This window comes from Mustela lutreola, chromosome 11 (assembly GCF_030435805.1).
Source record: "Mustela lutreola isolate mMusLut2 chromosome 11, mMusLut2.pri, whole genome shotgun sequence".
Classification (NCBI taxonomy): domain Eukaryota; kingdom Metazoa; phylum Chordata; class Mammalia; order Carnivora; family Mustelidae; genus Mustela; species Mustela lutreola.
Window position 1 is genome coordinate 94,659,353 of NC_081300.1, and position 19,922 is coordinate 94,679,274.

At 44.4% G+C, this 19,922-nt stretch overlaps 1 protein-coding gene across 2 annotated transcripts in view; it reads right to left on the bottom strand.

Moving 5' to 3' along the window:
- Positions 1-19,922, bottom strand: part of ATP2A2 (ATPase sarcoplasmic/endoplasmic reticulum Ca2+ transporting 2) — a 59,992-nt gene that overhangs the window by 4,681 nt on the left and 35,389 nt on the right. For both annotated transcript variants that reach the window (XR_009345960.1, XM_059140138.1), the window contains exons 6-18: positions 19,238-19,318; positions 17,456-17,541; positions 15,892-16,356; positions 11,333-11,421; positions 10,802-10,904; positions 9,859-9,990; positions 6,205-6,327; positions 5,886-6,104; positions 4,799-5,134; positions 3,138-3,358; positions 2,506-2,708; positions 952-1,037; positions 546-679 (exon numbers count right to left, since the gene is read on the bottom strand). Coding sequence is in view for 1 of the 2 variants with exons in the window: in XM_059140138.1 (XP_058996121.1) it covers positions 546-679; positions 952-1,037; positions 2,506-2,708; positions 3,138-3,358; positions 4,799-5,134; positions 5,886-6,104; positions 6,205-6,327; positions 9,859-9,990; positions 10,802-10,904; positions 11,333-11,421; positions 15,892-16,356; positions 17,456-17,541; positions 19,238-19,318 (2,278 nt within the window). In the remaining variant the exon portion in view is untranslated. The remainder of the gene's footprint in view (positions 1-545; positions 680-951; positions 1,038-2,505; positions 2,709-3,137; positions 3,359-4,798; positions 5,135-5,885; positions 6,105-6,204; positions 6,328-9,858; positions 9,991-10,801; positions 10,905-11,332; positions 11,422-15,891; positions 16,357-17,455; positions 17,542-19,237; positions 19,319-19,922) is intronic.

Here is a 19,922-nt window from a genome sequence, read left to right on the forward strand (position 1 = left end):
GACCGTCCCGAACCATGCTTCAGTAAGGCAGGGCGAACACGGCACTGCCCACTGACCTAATTCTACTTAGTGAAGTTTCTACTGTGGCAAAATTAAAGGAAGAATGTTCAGATGTAGGACAAACTTCCAATTTTAAATCTAGGTTTTGGCACAGCGGACTCCGTTTCAATGGACTCAAAGCTGCTCTCAATTGCCCTTGACACTGACACCGTTTCAAAATTCCCATTTTTGCCACTGGCTTTTAACTGGAGGATACCACTTGTCTCGCTGCTCCAGGGCAAGAGTGCCTTCCCTGTGGGCACCGGCATACAGGGGCGCCGAAGGCCCTATTTTTGGCCCCCGCTGTCTCAGAAGGAGCGTGTGGTTAAGCACTCCCACTACTTCCCGGAGGTGATGACGACTCAAGTTTTTAAAACCGGTGCTGCCTGTTCTTTCTTTCTGGGAGGGAGGAGCTTTCCTGCAAATCCTCCAGCAACTGCGACACCCAGTTCCCCGGTGCCCTGGCTGGTGGAGCTCCTGCTCCAGCCTGTCGAGGTTTCACTGACCTGTTGAGGGCGTTACACATCTCTATGGTTACTAGAACAGACAGCGCCATTGTCATCGGGTATGGGGACTCAAAGATTGCACAATCCACTCCTTCAAAGTCCGGGTTGTCATCTTTACACTGTAGGAAGTGGCTCTGCAACAAATGCCCAATCAAGTTTGTCATCAGTCAAGTACATTTCATTTCCAAGGCCCCTGTCCCCGTTCCGCAGGAAGCCCAGGTCACGGACCCACTCAAGCTCTCACCCCATCTCCCAGAGAAGCCTTGGGTCCTTCAGGATCATCTTAGATGCCACTGCTAATTATCTGAGGGTTAAGCTTATTTGGTAGGCACCCAAACCACAAAATGCTCAAGGACAGCCTTGTAACGCTTTGCCCCTAGGAAGAGGAGAAAAGGCAGACACATACCAGCTGGTAGAAGGACACCCTGGGCCCTCCGTCGGCAGCAATGAACCACCACGCGGCGGCACCCACGGTAGCTGCGCCAACGTAACCTGGGAAGAGACACAGGCGGCACCTGCAGCCCCCGCTCTCACTGCAGGTCCTGCCTCATGGGCCAGTGCCCAGCAGGGGGACACAGGGTATGATGACGGCGCAGGAGAGCCTGTGCAGCCACTAGCAACTGCTCACTCCCAGAAGCCAAGGCACCGAGACAGAGGGTTTCTGCAAGGAGAGGGGTGTGCGCGGTATGAAAAACTAAGCAACTTTTCCAGAGTCTGTGAGGAAGAGGACCTACGGGAATTGGCTGGATCTTACGCTAGCCAAGACCCTCTCAAACTGGCGGCTGACGTTTCCGGCATTAGGTACGCGCCTCCAGAGCGCCTCGCTGTGCTGCAGCGCCAGGTCACACCGCCCAGGACTCGGAGGAAAGCCGATGCTCCCAGTTACCCACTGACCTGCTCCATCAAAGGCCTGGCAGAACCGTTTCGTGGAAATACCACCAAAGCAGTTAGTGCAGAATGCAAGCAACATGGCAAAACCCAAGGCAGATTCTGGGATCACCTCCCTACCCCCCCGACACCCCCAACCAAGTGGTTCTGAATGGAGCAAGTTTATGACAAAGCAACGGGGTAGTCAACACAGGGACACCACGGAGATGGTCCCGGTGCGGCAGCGTCTACCAGAAGATACAGCGCACACTCCCTCCAACCCGGCAGTTACAAGGAAACAGGAGACAGCTGGTGGACAGGGACAAGAGAGCCACACGCGTACTGACATGGCAATTCCCAAAAAACAGGGAGAATCACAGGCTTCAGCACACACGTGTGTACAGCACACCAACACTTAAGAAAATATATGCACAGGACAGATCTGTTTGCTAGAGTATTTCTGGAGGGCACAAGAGAAATTCAATATTGAAAGAGAACTGACTGGCTGAGAACCTTCCCACTTTATGCCACAGTGTGCTTCTGCAATTTTAAACCATGTGAACATACTAAAAACAAAACAAAACAAAACAAAACAAAAAACCAAAAAACCACCTTCCCATTGAACCCCAGGGCAGTTATTTTAACTCTCTGGCCTCACTTTCCTAAGCTCTTAAAGTGAGGACAAGAACCGGTAGCCAGGCAGAAGCAGGAGGGCCACAGATAGGAACCGGACCGTGGCCGGGGCTCCTGTGTGTTTCCCAGGCGCTGCGGATGAAGGCACAGCTCCCTCCTCGGCTCTCGGGGAGCGGGGCTGAGTTCCACAGCCCAGGGATGGAAAACCTGACCCTGGCAAACGCCTGCATCCTTCTGCCCTTAGGTTAAATCTGAAAACCTCCTTCACAAAGGCCCAAGGAATGACAGAGACAGATAAAACAAGGGATTAACTCTCCTGTAAACTGGGCATACAGTTTATTAAACTCCATTTTTTGTTACCCTACTACAGATAGAAATGTGCTTTGAAGGAATGAATTGATAAAAATTTTGCCTCATAAACATGTGGTTTAAAAGTCAACGCTATAGAAGCAATACTCACAGCCAATGGCCAGGTAACGGAAAAAGAGCCATCCGCTGATCAGGGGCTCCTTCGGGTTCCGGGGTGGTTTGTTCATGATGTCCAGGTCGGGAGGGTTGAAGCCCAGGGCCGTGGCAGGCAGGCCGTCTGTCACCAGATTGACCCAGAGCAGCTGGACAGGAATTAAAGCCTCAGGAAATCCAAGGGCTGCTGTCAGGAAGATACTGTTTCCACCGGAAGAAAGAGAAAGACCCCAAATTATTTCAGCCATGACTTACACAGCACGAGCGCCCTCTTCTCCTCCATAAAATCAATGGACAGTTAACAATGACTGCTCGAAATTACTTTTGGGCCACCACAGAACATGGGTTATACCTTATTTCGAGTTCAAGCACAATGTTAGAAGGCCAAAAATATTACGTTACTTTACCCAGTAAAACTCATTTCTATGTTCAAGGGCATCCTTTACACACAAGGGCAGCCACAGGACAGCCCTCCCTTGGGCTGGAAGAACCTCTACCTTCCTCCTCCTGCCTGGTCCTCTCCCCCGACTCACGCACAAAGCTGCTGCCGTATGAACGACAGATCTGGAAAACTGGTCATCCCACGCCCCGACCTCAAAGGACTACAAGTGATCTCTCACGGGGACCCACCAGACCACTTCCCCCACATTCGAGGAGATGAGATAGCGGATGAACTGCTTCATGTTGTTGTAGATGGCGCGCCCCTCCTCCACCGCAGCCACGATGGTGGAGAAGTTGTCGTCGGCCAGCACCATCTCTGAGGCTGTTTTAGCCACCGCCGTGCCAGAGCCCATGGCAATGCCGATCTCCGATTTCTTCAGGGCGGGAGCATCATTCACGCCGTCCCCAGTCTGAAAGGGAACGTGACTGCTGGTTTATGCACTTTGGCCACCACGTCACACACATCCCCGACAAAGGTTCGGCCGCCCTGAAGCGAGGACAACGACAGGAGCCGTGGCCCTCTGGGCACAGACAAAGAATTCTCATTTTTACAAGGTGGCATCACAAAACACACTAAATCTGGGAAACGTAAAATTGCCACATGAGCTGAAGAGACTTCAGAGGGAAGTGGAACAAAAAGGACTTCAAAGTTCATCATGTTCTTTTCTAAGCAAACCAAACCCGAAACCGCCCACGTGGCAGTGAAGACGCAGCACCTGTGTCCACACAGAGAAATCTCAAGTAGAACAGCTGCAGAACGCAGGAGGAGGGAAACCGTAACATGCCGTTCACAGAGGTCACGGTCACGCAGGACTGAATACCGTCTGCAGACACACAGCCACCATTCCCACGCGTGTTTTTTAAACTTTTCCTGAACACCCAACACTGAATTCCCAACAGCGGTTCCCTCGAGGAGGCGGAGAGGAAGGGAGGGAAAGGGAGGACCCGGTCACATCTGCTTCCACGGGACACATTCCTTTCGTCAAGTTTTATAGATAATCCACAGAAAGCAAATATTACACAAGGTCAATGTGTCTGGGTGCAGAGTCACAGTAGGTAAGAATACTGCAAATGCCTCGTACACGGGCAGTTCTTAATGCCTGACCAGTACATCTAACCTCAGGTAGGGTTATGGAACACCCAAGAGTTATACCCTGAATCACTTTTTAGAAAACCTGAGATAGAAACATGTATCCTTTTGAGGTGCTACGGTGGCTCAGTTGTTAAATGTCTGCCTTCTGTTTGGGTCATGATCCCAGGGTTCTGGGATCGAGTCCTGCATCGGGCTCCCTGCTCAGTGGGGAGTGGGCTTCTCCCTCTCCCTCTGGTTCATTCTCACTCACTCTCAAATCAATAAAAATCTTTATTAAAAAAAAAAAAAAAAGATTTTATTTATTTGACAGATCACAAGCAGGCAGAGAGGCAGGCAGAGAGAGAGAGAAGAAAGCAGACTCCCCAATGAGCAGAGAGCCTGATGTGGGGCTCGATCCCAGGACCCTGAGATCATGACCCGAGCCGAAGGCAGAGGCTTAACTCGCTGAGCCACCCAGGTGCCCCTCAATTCAATAAAATCTTAAAGAAATATGTACACTTTAACCAAGATAAAGACTAGATGTCACCAAATGTTTCCCCACAACTGATTCAGAAGGCATACTTCTACTTCCTAAACTACTCCAGAATCTTCCCTCAGGTAACATACAGCATGCCAACTACGGGTCAACAGAACTCTACAGAAACAGCCTGATCGTGACAAAAATCCAAGATCTTCTAAATCTGGGATTTATTACTAAAAACTTAAGTCAAAATTACAATCTGCTGTGTCTGCGTAGTATGAGTCCAAAGGTACTCACCATAGCTGTAATCTCATCAAAAGACTGAAGAAATTCTACAATTTTTGACTTGTGGGAAGGTTCGACTCGAGCGAAACAGCGAGCATTCAAACAGGCATCTCTCTGGGCTGAAGGACTGAGCTCATCAAACTCCCGACCGGTAAAAGCCTTTGACGTCACATCCTCGTCCTGCCCGAAGATGCCAATGCGCCGACAGATGGCCACTGCAGTGCCCTTGTTGTCCCCCGTGATCATGATGACCCGGATGCCTGCTTGCCGGCACAGCTTCACGGAAGAGGCCACTTCAATTCTTGGAGGGTCCAGCATGCCCACGCAGCCAACGAAAGTCAGATTGGTCTACAGCAAAAGAATCACCTTACATTCAAACAGGAAATTCTAGTTTCTCCTCTGGTGTAGAACAAGAGCCAGTCATACATTAAGAGCAAAAGTCTCTGCATTTTCCTATAATAAATCCTTTAACTGTGGCTCGTACCTAAGATTAATATTCACAGAGACAGAAATCTAATGAGGAACAATATTAGTTCCAATTAACTGGAAAGAATGAAAAACAGTACTACGTTCTTGTAACTAAATCATACTTTAACTTTCATGAAAAACACACCAAGAAATAAGAGCATTTTGATACAGGCCACTCTAGGGGCCCCCAATACCCAAGTTACTCCTTATTCCTTTCAGGCGGTGCTTCAGGAAGTCACATACCTGATGAGAAAAAGTTCTATGAACAGACAAGTGGAAGGAATCTCCCAACTTGGTATTTAGACCTTTAGTAACTCATGAATATTTAGAAAAATTCCCAATTTTAAAAACATCTTAATTTACAGAGGAGTTGCAAAATAGGCTCTACAAGTTTTTTAGCTCAAGTCTTAATTATTCTATCTTGAAAGTAACAGACTTGAATTCAACTGTTAACTACACAGGTTGGAAGTAGCAAGCTAGATCGGAATGGCGACGCCTTTGGCTGCAGAAAAACAAATAACCACGCCCCTTTCTTGGCAAAAGCAAGACTCATTCGACCTTCCACGGAAGGAGTGCTGTTTGAGCACAATGAACGTGCAGGGTGTGGGGGAAGAAACTTTCGTTAGCTAACCTCGTATTTAATAAAGTTGGCAGAGTCCTCAAGGTTCATTTCTTCTCTTCTCAGTGGGTTGTCGTGAGTGGCCAGAGCCAGGCACCGCAGTGTGTCGCTGCCACTACCCCATTCCCGAATGACAGACATGATCTTCTGTTTGACTCCCGGGGTCATAGGAACTTTAGTACTGCCAACTCGAATGTGGGTGCACCTGTCAATGACACCTTCGGGGGCACCCTGGAAATGTTACAGATTGAAGTCAACAACTGTATTTACTGGGCTCACCCAGGATGCTAATCCTGGTAAGAACATCTCAACTGCAGTCTGCCACACTTGCCTTCACAAACATTTTGCTCATCGATGTCCGGCTCGGTTTGTTTGGCGTACAATAAACTGACATCGATTTTCTGTCACGTGAAAACTCCAGAGTAAATTCCTTTTTCATCAACTGCTTGATGACCTATAGGAGAACACCCATGGAATATTACTGGATGGCAATTTCTGTATATTTTTCACTTATTCAACAAATATTCACTAAGCGCCTATAATGTGACAGGCACTGGGGGTTTATGACAATGAACAAAACAAGTAAGTTCTCCCCCTCATGAAGCTTAAACTTGCTCTCTAGTTTGGGAAAGACACGCTGGAATGTAAACATAAGGTGCTATGGAGAAAAAAACTTTAAGGTGGAAAATATGTATGTATGTTCAGATCACAACTTTACATAAAACAGCCAGAAGGCAATATGAGTAAAAACGTGAGAACCCGGAGTGCGGAACGTAGGCTGGTAGGACCCGGCCTGTTCAAGGGGCCTCCAGGACAAGCAGCTGGAAAATCTTGCAAGACTAAGAGGTGAGAAACAGGTTGTAGGATGTTAAAAATCACCTTAAGGCATCTGTAACAAGTGAAAATGGAAGACAAGGGAGGGTTTTAAGGTCTGGCAGTTGTGTCAGAATGAGCTGAAGGGGGACAAGGAGCACCGCTTAGTACAAATAATCCAAGAAATGATGGCGACTGTGGGCAGAAATAGGTGGTCCAGAGCACTGCCGCCTCACAGGAGTTCCTGCTGTGGTAGGAATGTTCTAGCAGAGCTACTCATGTGGCTGTCCAGTGTGGCCACTAAGCACCTGAGGAGTTTCAGGTGCCAGCGGCCACGTATTACACACCAGCACGGTGACTGGGAGACCTCATGGGAGTCACTGCAGACAGGAGAGGGCAAGGACTGGGCCCTGGGGCCTCCCTACCGCTGGCAGGAGGTGGAAGAGCCAACCAAGGGAGTCGGCAGAGGGCAGGAGCGAAGAGAACAAGCGAAGGAATGTTTCAAGGAGGGAGAGACGGACAGCTTGGGTAAAGGAGGACGGAAAAGCACGCTGCAGACTGAGACGCTGTGGCTCTGGATCATGCGTACAATCAAATTACCTACAACATATACGGTGTCTTTTTTTAAGACTTATTTGACAGACAGAGATCACAAGTAGGCAGAGAGGCAGGCAGAGAGAGAGAGAGGGAAGCAGGCTCCCCGCTGAGCAGAGAGCCTGATGCAGGACTCAATCCCAGGATCCCGGGATCATGACCGGAGCCGAAGGCAGAGGCTTTAACCCACTGAGCCCCCCAGGCGCCCCTACTGTGTCTTTTTCTACCTCTGCTTTTTCTTGCCTTATTGCACAGACGGGGGCTGCCAGTAGAATACTGAATAGAAACATGGAAGGTAAAACTTCTGTTGCTACTGAGTATGACATTACTACAGGCTCTGTGTAAATGTACCATCAACTTGAAGGTGAAGTTTGCTAGTTTATCATGAACAGAAATTTTATCAGATGCCTTATCTGCATCCACATCATAATCTTATGGCTTTCCGTCCTGATTTGAATTACCCTGATTCTCCCCTAGCCCCCACTCAGACACAGAGCTAATGAGAATTGCAGAAATCCCCAAGGACCTCAGCATCCAGTGTGGGCAGTGATGAGTGGACTGACAGCCACCCTCTCAGCCGGCTGCCACAAGCCGAAAAAAGACCATCACTGAATTCTGCATTACCTGACGCATATGGATCTCTTATGTGTTTAGTTTCTATCAAGCATTTGTATCAAATGCTCAAAAGGAAGATTGATGGAAATGTAGTGATTCTGACTAAGGTGTGGACCCAGGCACCAGATATATGGGGTGGGGGTTGGTGGGTGAACAAAGCCATTTCTTTCAGCATTAGAATGGTCTAGAGTGGTAGTTCTTTCCAAATGGTCCACTAGGTATTAAAAAGCTCGATCCTGTCCAACTTTACCTTGGACCTACAACAGGTTCCTCCTTTCTGGGGGCTGGGGATCAGCATGAATTTGGATGTGGGAATTTTCAGTTAAGTTACCCATGATAGTCATTTCTGACACCCTCTCCCCGCCCCGCTCAGCTGCAGACCAAAAATATGAGGCAAAGGCAGCCATGAAGCAAGAAAACGCTTAGTTTGCAGACAAGAGAACAGATGGCTGTGCCCTTTTTTGTGGTCGTAACAGTTAACATACCACTTTTAAAGCTCCATGATACTACTTGTTTCCCTTCATTGAGTAGTTCTAGGTCTAGAATCAAACAATTCTAACCCTCAGTTTCTATGAAGCTAAGTCTTTATGTTGCACTTAGTCACACCAACTAATAATATAGCTGTCAGGCAATGTGGCTTTCCAGGGACCAGCACCACCCCCTACCCTTACCACCATCAGGGAGTGAGCTCTCTAATGGAGACAGGGGGCCTCGAATTCTCCCGTCCTGTGGAAGTCACCTAGGTCAGGCCAGGATGCCACAGGACCTGCCCAAGACCCTCACGCTAGGAGACTACTGGCTGTGAGATGTGAATCAGTTCACTATAGCAGAGATCTGGGTCCTTAACTCTAGCATAAGTTTTGCTTCCTCAAATAATGCCAAGAAAGGAGACAAAATGAAGGAAAGAAGGGGTGCAGGAGCAGGAATCCAGTTCTGCCTCACCCTATAAGATCACGCGGAGTCACTGAAGGCCTCAGTCTCCCTGCCTGTAAACATCAGGCTGGACTGGATAGTCTTGTTTTTTTTTTTTTTTTAAAGATTTTATTTATTTATTTGACAGAAATCACAAGTGGGCAGAGAGAGAGAGAGGAGAGAGAGCCCGATGCGGGACTCGATCCCGGGACCCCGGGATCATGACCGGAGCCGAAGGCAGCGGCCTAACCCACTGAGCCACCCAGGCACTCCTGGACTGGATAGTCTTTTTTTTTTTTTTTTTTTTTTTAAAGATTTTATTTATTTATTTGACAGAGAGATCACAAGTCGGCGGAGAGTCAGGCAGAGAGAGAGAGAGAGAGAGAAGCAGGCTCCCGCTGAGCAAAGAGCCCGATGCGGGGCTCGATCCCAGGACACTGAGATCATGACCTGAGCCGAAGGCAGCGGCTTAATCCACTGAGCCACCCAGGCGCCCCTGGACTGGATAGTCTTAAAGCCCCTTTCACAGCGGGAGGTTTGGTGTGCTCACCAAAATGCTTACAGAGCTTGAATGGAGCAGATTCGAGAAAAAAGAAAAAGTGAAACAAAAGAATACAGTAAAATGGCTGCTTTGAGAAATTTTACTAGAAGAGAAAAGAAGCTGGGTGCTGATGGGGGAAATAAAGTCCAAAAAAGTTTTAAGATAAAAACCATACTACTATTTGTCCTATGCTGATAAAGATCTGTGGAGACTAGGTGGAAAAGTGATAACACAGGAGAGGGGGTGGGGCTTGGGGCACCGCAGGAGCGAGGACAGCGGACTCACAGTGCCAGAAGCTCAGAGAAGACAGACCTTGGGGGCACGATGACTGTGTATGGAAAATATCTAGCGATACCTACATTCTTGGTCAGATAGCTGATCATTTGACCTGAGAGCAAATGTGGGGAAGGAGATGCCGCAAGTCGGGGGAGATAAGGTACATGTATCTTAGCTGTCTGTGAGCGGGGAGCAAAGGGCAGCCCTGACAACACACCGAGCTACAATACTTACCGAGTTGCAGGCATTTGCTCGCTCTATTTTAGAAAGACCCTTCAATTCAGTATCAAATACATTCATCTTCTCTACTAGGCAAGTGAGAGCAGTCTCTGTAGCTTCTCCAACTTTTTCATATACACCCTTTGCCTGTATTGGTTAAAAGCACAGAAAGTACAAAAGTAGTAAATAAGCTTTTCATTAATGAAGACTTTCTATTGGAGGGACAACTTCTTCACGTCATTCTTTTAGGGGCTGTTTTTATCGACTCTGGAGCATATGACGCAGATAATTAAAAATATACTCAAAATATGTTATCTTATTCTAACAACTAGGCTTTTTATTTCCTTCAACTATGAGAACCCACTAGTCACAGTATTAATTCAAACAGAGCCTGCAAAAAGCATGTGTCACTGTGTGTTATCATTCTACAGAGTTCACGTGGGGTTTCTGTTGGGAACTGGCTTGTCTAATTTTAGACAGAAACCAGCGATTACTATATAAGTAAAAAGGGAAAAAAGGGTTCTTGTTGGTTAAATTTTGTATCATCATCATCACCATCAAAACAACCCTCTAACCCTCAGCTTGTCAAGGATGTAACAGTCCCCACCTTAAAAAAAAGAAAAGAAAAGAAAAGAAATCAATACCCTATACTGTGAAGAAAACATGCCCTGTTTGTTCGAGGTCTTCCTCATGTATAGCAGCTGCGCCACAGCAGAAGAGCGCGCCACATACACTGTGACTCTTAGCGAAGCGAATGCAATGCTCAGTCAGGGGACATAGGAAAGGCTTTCCGCTTTCTTTGGCTAGGCCATGCTGACTTGGATAAAATGGAAAGAGGAAATAAAATCAGGAGCCCTTACTTTCCAAAGGGAGGAAGGAAGGCTGGATTTTCATTCCACCCACCCCACCCTTGAACCAGAACAGCCAGGTCTACTTTCTCATTTATGAGAAGCCTTACCTCATTGTAATCCAACGCAGAATCATTACAAAGAGCACAAATTGTTGCCAATTCCACAAGACCATCATATTGATGACATTTAACTGGTTTATCATCTTTATGCCTATCAAAAGAAAATACTTTTAGAGTGTAGTGTGGTCATCTCTATTGATTTTTACTTAATTATACAATTTTGTGGACAAGAGCCTGGCAAGTATTCTAAAGAATCTGAGTAATGGCTCTTAGAAATCTGATGCTGGAGATAAGACCAGAAGTTCTCAGTTAATGAAATTCTTCCACCACAGGTATCAATACAGAACAAACAGAAATCCCACTCGAAAAATTGGGCTCCAAGAAGCCAAATAAAGATGAAAAAATGTCTGACACGATAACCTGTGTTTTCTCTTTGAAAGTATGCATTATATTAAAAAAAATCATGACCCCTGTAACTAATGTGAGCCACATTCAGAAAGCTTTTTAGATATACTGCAATTCTATCCAAGTCCCAAACTGCCACAATGAGTCTTTAGATGATAAAGCAGGTTTACTCACACTTCTCCAATAGGTGCATAAGTTGATCCAGTAATGGTAAACTCATTAAGGGAACAGCTATCACCTTCAACTTTGTCCAGAATGAACATCTACAAAAAAAAGGCACAAATGTTTAAAAGGTATAAAAATATGCTGGAAAAAAATAATCTTTACGACAAGCATTTCTCACTTAAGAAAAAAAACTTATAAATTGAAGCTGAACATCGGAAGTACTATCCCTTATTCCAACCAGATGCTGTTTAAGATCACTTTCCCATCTATCCAAGACGCTGAGAAAACAGCATCACTGACAATGCTGAACAAAGAAGCAGCAGCAGGGGCACCAGAGTCACAGAAGACAACCCACATGGCACAGGAGTTATGAGGACTCCCTGCTCAGCGGGAAGCTTGCTTGCTTCTCCCTCTCCTACTCCCCCTGCTTGTGTTCCCTCTCTCGCAGTCTCTGTCAAATAAATAAATCTTTAAAAAAAAAAAAAAAAAGAATATGATCAAACTGTTCTAAAATAAATTTAAATATTTATCTCAAGTTATGAGAGCCAGGTAATGCCTTAAAAATTTAAAACATCTTTTCAGAGCATCCCAACTCCTACTCAATAATTTTCTTTTTTTTTTTGGCCTTACAAGATTTGCTTGTTATATAGTACTAACTTTGAAATTCCAAAAGCTTCATTTTGTTGTTGTTGTTTTTAAGAGGCGGGGGGTAGACGCGGCGCCTGGTGTGGAGTTCGGATCTGACGATCCTGAGATCACCAACTGAGCTCAAACCAAGAGTCGGGTGCTTACCCGACTGAAGCCACCCAGGAACCCCAAAAGGCTTCATTTTTTTTTTCTTTTTAAAGTAATCTCTGTGGGGTGCCTGGGTGGCTCAGTTGGTGAAGCATATGCCTTCAGCTCAGGTTGTGATCCCAGGGTTGGGCCCCGTGTCACGCTCTTATTCTCGGGGAGTCTGCTTCTCCCTCTTCTTCCCGCGTGTGCTCTCGCTCTCTTTCTAATAAGTAAATACAACCTTAAAAAAAAAAAAAAAGTAATCTCTGCACCATACCCGGGACTTGAACTCATAGTCTCTGAGACTGAAGTGTTGCATGCTAACTGAGCCAGCCAGTGGCCCAAAAAGCTTCATTTCAAAAGTATACTTAGATACAAATCAGCCTTGGAACGGAACTAATGCCATGAGCAAGACACAGAAAAGGTCTTAAAAAAGAAAGTGTATAATGGGATTTTAAAGTGACTCCTGATTATTAAAAAAAAAGGTTCTAGTTCAAACATATACAACCAGTGTCAAATGAGGAAAAGATTCATGTCCAAGGTCACATGCAGCCAGATCAGTGACACCTACATTTTTTTTCTAACAGATACAGCATCTAAAAAAGGAAGCTTGTCAAATGGTTCCTACCAAAGATGCCTGACATTTTACAGAAGAGGAACAAAGGACCAGAGAGGTTAAAACACGTGCTCCAGGTTATATAATTATTAAGTGGAAGAAAGAGGCCTGGGTTTAACTACCAATCTCTCCTATAAGAAAATCCAACTTTACCTTTTATTAGAAGTTGTGTTACCCTTGGATTTGTTACTAACTTCTCAGGGCCTTAATTTTTTAAACCTCTTGAGCATGATTACCGTATGATTCAAAGTCACATGTGAGAAAGCAAATTAACTGTACTAAGCAATATCAAAGCAAGTTAGCATTACTACACTTAATGTATGGTTTATAAAAAGTGAAACTCTTTCGGTTTATACCAATGCCCAAAACACTCTAAGATATTCAGAATTCTAATCCGCATTAAGTAAATCTGAACGCACATGGGCATTTTAGACTGCGAGCAAGTAAACCATTTAGGAACTGGATGATGAAAGTATCCTTAAGTCAAGGGCAGTTATGCAACCCACTGCAAGAAGCCTCCTGGAGAATACTGATTAGCATCAGCTTTCTGTCATAGAGGGAGATGAGAACAAAGAGGCAGGCCAGGCTGTTTCTTTAATAGAAAATATCTTAAACCAGTTAAGGGAAAATATAAAAACAAAACGTTTTTACTATGGACTCTCTTTTATTCTTAGTATGAAATCTCATTTGCTGCCACAGTTTGAAATTAGTTGCCAACTAGCTATTAGCTGATTTATGCAACCTTTTCTGTTTCCAAGGAATGAAAATTTAGGCAGCTGAGTCAAACCCTGTACTTCTGGTGAAACCCAGGACAGACTAGCAGCTTACCACTTAAGAGACAAAACAACTATCTGTTCATTCTAAGTTGGGATGTGGACTACACAAAGAATGGCCAGAGGGAGGCAGAGACGGAACGAAAACCAGTGATGACTGTGTATCTAAAAATCACCACAAGTTTAAATTGGGCAAGATAAAGATTCAGAGGGTTTAACTGTATTAAAAACAATTTCTGAGCACCTGGGTGGCTCAGTGGGTTAAGCCTCTGCCTTTGGCTCAGATTATGATCTCAAGGTCCTGGGATCAAGCCCTGCATCAGGCTCTCTGCTCAGCAGGGAGCCTACTCCCCCCATACCCCGCCTCTCTGCCTTCTTGTGATCTGTCAAATAAATAAACGTCTTTAAAAGAATTTTAAAAAGTCTGCAATTCTGAGGTCTAAAAAAAAATAAAAACAATTTCTAGTGGAAAAATGTATTATCCAAAACCTGGAGTTATTAAGGCCAAGAGGATGTCCACATGTCCCTACGATGTCATTCAGAAGCATTCCTTTAACAGACTCAAAGATGTAGTATTCTAGAAAAATATTAACATCGTTCCACTGTGCTATTTATTATTAAGAGCTCATGTTACATGAAGTTGTGGATTTGTGTGGCCTGTAGGAAAGATAAGCTGTAGTTTTACTGCCCTATTGGGTATTAACCAGGCTTTGCAACCTAACTCATAGCAATTCTATGCTGTTATTGAGTACTTCCTCAAATGCCCTTGTATCCAGTTTTGCTGATTCCCTCATTATTTAAGATAATCTTTGGTATCCACTCAGTATATATATATTTTTCCACTCAGTATTTTTATGAGAAGTGTACCTTCTGGGAAATTATACCCTGAAAAAAGACTTGTACAAAGTTGTTTAAATAAAACCTAGGTAAATAACATAATTCAGGGTATCAGTGTTTCTGTAGTTACTTCTTTTCTTTCTTTTTTTTTTTTTAAAGATTTTATTTATTTATTTGACAGAGAGAGATCACAAGTAGGCAGAGAGGCAGGCAGAGAGATAAAGAGGAGGAAGCAGGCTCCCTGCTGAGCAGAGAGCCCGATGCGGGACTCGATCCCAGGACCCTGAGATCATAACCTGAGCCGAAGGCAGCGGCTTAACCCACTGAGCCACCCAGGCGCCCCTTTTCTTTCTTTCTTTTTTTAAAAGATTATTTATTTATTTATTTGACAGAGAGACATCACAAGTAGGCAGAGAGGCAGGCAGAGAGAGAGAGAGGAGGAAGCAGGCTCCCCGCTGAGCAGAGAGCCCGATGTGGGACTCGATCCCAGGACCCTGAGATCATGACCTGAGCTGAAGGCAGCGGCTTAACCCACTGAGCCACCCAGGCGCCCCTTTTCTTTCTTTCTTTTTTTAAAAGATTATTTATTTATTTATTTGACAGAGAGAAATCACAAGTAGGCAGAGAGGCAGGCAGAGAGAGAGAGAGAGAGGAGGAAGCAGGCTCCCTGATGAGCAGAGAGCCCGATGCGGGACTCGATCCCGGGACCCCGAGATCATGACCTGAGCCGAAGGCAGCGGCTTAACCCACTGAGCCACCCAGGTGCCCCAGTTACTACTTTTCTAAGGGCAGGTTTAAATAGTTTATTTTATCCCCCTAGTGATGGTCAAAATAACCTAAGAAGAGAAGGATGAACACATATAAGAAAGTAAGTTAAAGGCAATTATTCACCTTTCAAGAAAGCATGTCTCACTCAATGTTTTATGGAAATACCAGTTAGAACTTTAGCTAGGCACATATGGAGGGAACTGGCTGCTTTATAAAATTCTCTTCCTTTAAGGTTGGTCCAGTAACATACATGCCCTCAGAGACAGAGGAGCAGGAATACAAAAGGAACATAGTCACCTAACACATTTACAGACTGTCTATGGTCACCTTCCCCAATATAAGCACATCAACCATGCAGACAGCCTTTATTTCATGAATCAATTTTAGGAATTAGAGGACTAATTCCTCTGGGGCATCAGATTACTTTGGGCTCTGGCTATATACACAACCTGTTTGTTTAAAGCACTTAAAAAGGTATCATATTGGGGCGCCTGAGTGGCTCAGTGGGTTAAGCCTCTGCCTTTGGCTCAGGTCATGGTCTCAGGGTCCTGGAATCAAGCCCCGCATTGGGCTCTCTGCTCAGTGGGAAGCCTGCTTCCCCCTCCTCCTCTGCCTGCCTCTCTGCCTCCTTGTGATCTCTCTCTCTGTCAAATAAACAAACAAAATCTTAAAAAAAAAAAAAAAAAAAAAAGTATCATATTACACATCCAAGGTTTTGATGTTTTGATGGCATGAGGGCATATTCCTAGGATGTACCGAAACTCACCACCAGCAAAGAGTCTTAAATCACTCCCACTTACCCTGCACACAGACATCTGGTTTGTTGTCAGCGTACCAGTCTTGTCTGAGCAGATAACAGAAGTACAACCAAGGGTTTCTACAGAAGGGAGGCTTCGAACAATGGCATTTTTCTTTGCCATTCTGCGAGTTCCAAGAGCCAGGCAGGTGGTGATGACAGCAGGCAGACCTTCAGGAATGGCTGCCACAGCCAGAGCCACCGCAATTTTGAAGTAGTAAATAGCACCCCTGATCCAGGAGCCTCCATGAACTGGGTCGTTGAAGTGCCCAATGTTTATGATCCAGACCGCAATGCAAATGAGGGAGATGACTTTGGAAAGCTGTTCCCCAAACTCATCTAGTTTCTGCTGGAGCGGGGTTCTCTCCTGCTCTGTCGCCACCATCTCATCCCGGATCTTGCCAATTTCTGTGTTCACTCCAGTTGCCACCACCACTCCCATGGCTTTGCCAGCAGCAATGTTTGTACCCTACGTCAGAAGGAGAGGAAACCAGTTATAAGATTAACACCGCACCCAATTTAAACACCGACTAGCAAACTCAGACTCATGTGGGTTTTGATTAGAGCACACGGACTCTCATATTCTACTGGGCCTTCTAGAGGCTGCTCTTCAGAGAACCAGCCATCCAACCTCGACAATCCAGGCAGCACGGTACAGCTCTTCTTTATCCTCATTTCATGTGGCTCCCCACTCGCCCAGCGCAGCTCCAACCCGACCCCTCACAGAATCTCTATTCACCATACCAAACCTGGCTTGCAGACTAGCTTAGGCTCTAACCCCTCTGCGTTCCTCATTTTTTGAACTCCATACAGCCCTCAACCCTAAGCACTCTCCACCCAGCCCCATAAGTTACCCTGAGGATCTCCACTCAAGCACTGGCATTAAAAAAAAAAAAAAAATCAATGAAATCAAGTACAGCACTCTCCCCCCCGCCTATTTTAACTCCCAGTGCCGGCCTGATACAACTTCATTGTTTCCACTGTAATTCTATAGCACTTTCCTTACTATGAGTGATTAGGCTCCCATGCTCACCCACAAAAACCTACCACTTGAAACAGCATTTAAAAAACCAAACAAGCAAAAATACAAATTTCTCAACCATTTATTTCAAAAAAATTTAACAGAAAACCTGAAATCGTACAATAAATATTCCTGTTAATTTTCATCCATACTCCCCAATTATTAAATGGTTTACCACATTTGCTCTCTCTAAACTCACACCTTTTCATTGTAAACTACATACAGCTATCACCCACATCATTCAAAAAATATCTTTCATAGGCTGATAAGACTTGCCCACGAACACCTACTTTTCTGGGTTATAGATAAGAATCTAAAGATGTATGACTTATCTCTCGATGGCCCCTCGAAAACTTGCCAATTAGAACAGCTGACCCTGGGGAGCCTGGCTGGCTCAGTCAGGGGAGCATGTGACTATCGATCTTGGGGTCTTGCGTTCAGCCCCACGCTGGGTGGAGAGTTTACTTAAGAATAAACCAACTGAAAACCTTGCAGATCTTACATTCTGGAAATGTCCCCAAGTGACCGCGCGTGATGAAGTACTCACAGAAAAGAGCATGTTCTTCTTATCTTGGTTGACGGCCCGCGGGTCTGGGACGGGGTCTGTGTGCTTGATGACGGACACAGACTCGCCTGCGGGGGGTGCAGGAAGCATGGTCAGGTCCTTGTGACGCACACCCAGACCCTGAGCACCCCACTCAAGCTACCCCACACTCAGGAAAGGGGGTGAGAGACCAAATTCGCTCAAAAGAGGAAGACCAGTAATATTTAGAAACAGAATCCCAGTCAACTGCCTGTATTTCCTGAAGTAACTACTCAAATCGAGTTTATTTTCAGGAATCAAGTTCATACTCTAATACTGTGAACATATATTTATACTTATTTGTTATAAACTTACATATACACACTAATACTTCATAAAAAGGTCAAAATATACTTATTCCTAACATAATGATCTTGTGAACACACTAGATACATTATATGTATAATGAATAGCATCTACTGGGAAGCTCATTTTTGTTCATCAATGCCAGACAAGAGAAATGAAAACACGGCTTCAGAAATACTGGCACTAGCAGTGAGTGATCAGACCATTCTATTTCAACAAAACAAAACTGAAAAACAATCAGCACAAAAACATCACACAGTATATAAAAGGCTGCTGCTGAGAACTTTTACAATGTCTTGTTGAATTTCGTTTCAACCTTACTTAACATCATTTATGGAATGTGTAACTGGGCCAGGTCTGAGTAACGAGAAATATGGCTCCAGTTGTTCATTTACATTTCAGGTAGCCAACCTCAACTCTTGATATCCCAACAAACCTGCTTCTTCAATCTAGCCTGAAACTACAGTATGATTATTTAGCAAAAACAAAACAAAAAACACTAAAGAAATTTTATGAGAGGTTTTAAAATGTAATTATTTCTGTAGGCATACAATGAAAATACATGCACCACCTAATCAGTTTCCCAACATTTTATGGCTCAAATCAGCTTTCAGCTTGTTGCTGCTAACGGGAGGTTTAGTAACTAAGCTATTCATAGAGAAACAATAAAAGAGCCCACGTTACTCACAGTACTACCTCTTAGGACTTCAGTTGCTTTTCAAAACTGATAATCAGATAAATCTTGATTACCTTTGGATTTTCTAATTACTCTATTTAGTTCAGGTTAGCATTGTGTTGAAGTTAATCTTCTGACCACCTTACTTCCAGCTAATTAGAACCCTCCACCCTACACTGTGCCTTTATCAAACAAAAATGGAAAAATGTTCCAAACAATCTCAAATCTAAGCATGCAAACTTTAGGCAGTAAAACATTCACCACTTGGTGGGGGGGGGGGGGGCGCGGCGGGTGGATTGCTAACTTCTGTTATTTGTGCATTTGATCATTGCAAATAGGTTAGATGTAATATTAGTATTCCTGCAATGAAAAAAATTATAGCTCCAGAAACTTTGCCTCCTGCCTGGAAAAAGGACAGTAAGTAATTATTTCATTTTCCATAAAACAGACAGACAACACTTCAACCTTAAGATTATTACCTCTGCTAATGTAGGAATTTGTAACTTCTTTTTTCAGAAAGTAAAAACAAAAGATTTTTGGCGAAAGCTAATTTTTGATAAAATTAAAGACAAATAAAGGTCTTATGATGAAAGCCAAGTTTCTTTCTAAATACCTTTAAACCCGATACAACGGCAAACAAGCCTGATTTCAAAGCATTAAGAAATAAGTATCTTGGAGAGAATTAAGGTGAAAAGCCAACTCACTCAGCCTGAAGTTTGAGCAGGACTTCAACATTCAGCGACCTTCCAATGTATAATGCTTACCTGTGAGAATAGACTGGTCAACTCTTAGAGTAGTAGATTTGATGGAAGTTAATCTTATATCAGCAGGAACTTTGTCACCAACTAATTGGGGAGGAAAAAAGCCAAAATAAGCAATTTTGCATTTCATGTTTCATAGAGATCAATCTGTTTCCAAATAAAACACATCTTAAAGAAAATACATAGTCTGTACATAGCACAAATACATAAAAATCTGTTAAATTAAGCAAGATAATCAACTGCTTCTTAGGGTTATCAAAACCCTTGGCAGATAAATACTGGATTTGAATTACACGGGAAGGAAGAGAATGTTTGGGGACACCTCTAACGACACATTATTTACACACTTACACACACACATGGCATGGTGAGGCGGATCAAGTTGTATATGCCATGGTATATCCCATCAAAGAGATAAAATATCCTGAGTGGTAACAAATGGCTAGAAGATGCTCAATAAATCTCAGTCATAACAGGAATGAGAAATAAAATTACAAAGACATCAATTTAAAACAAACTGACAAATGAGTTGAGAAAATGTGCCAAGTTTACAAAGATGTCTAGAAATAGGGACTCTTGGAGTGCCTGAGTGGCTCAGTTGTTAGGTATCTGCCTTTAGCTCAGGTCATGCTTCCAGCGTCCTGGGACCGAGCTCTGTATCTCTGTATCAGGCTCCCTGCTCAGCGGG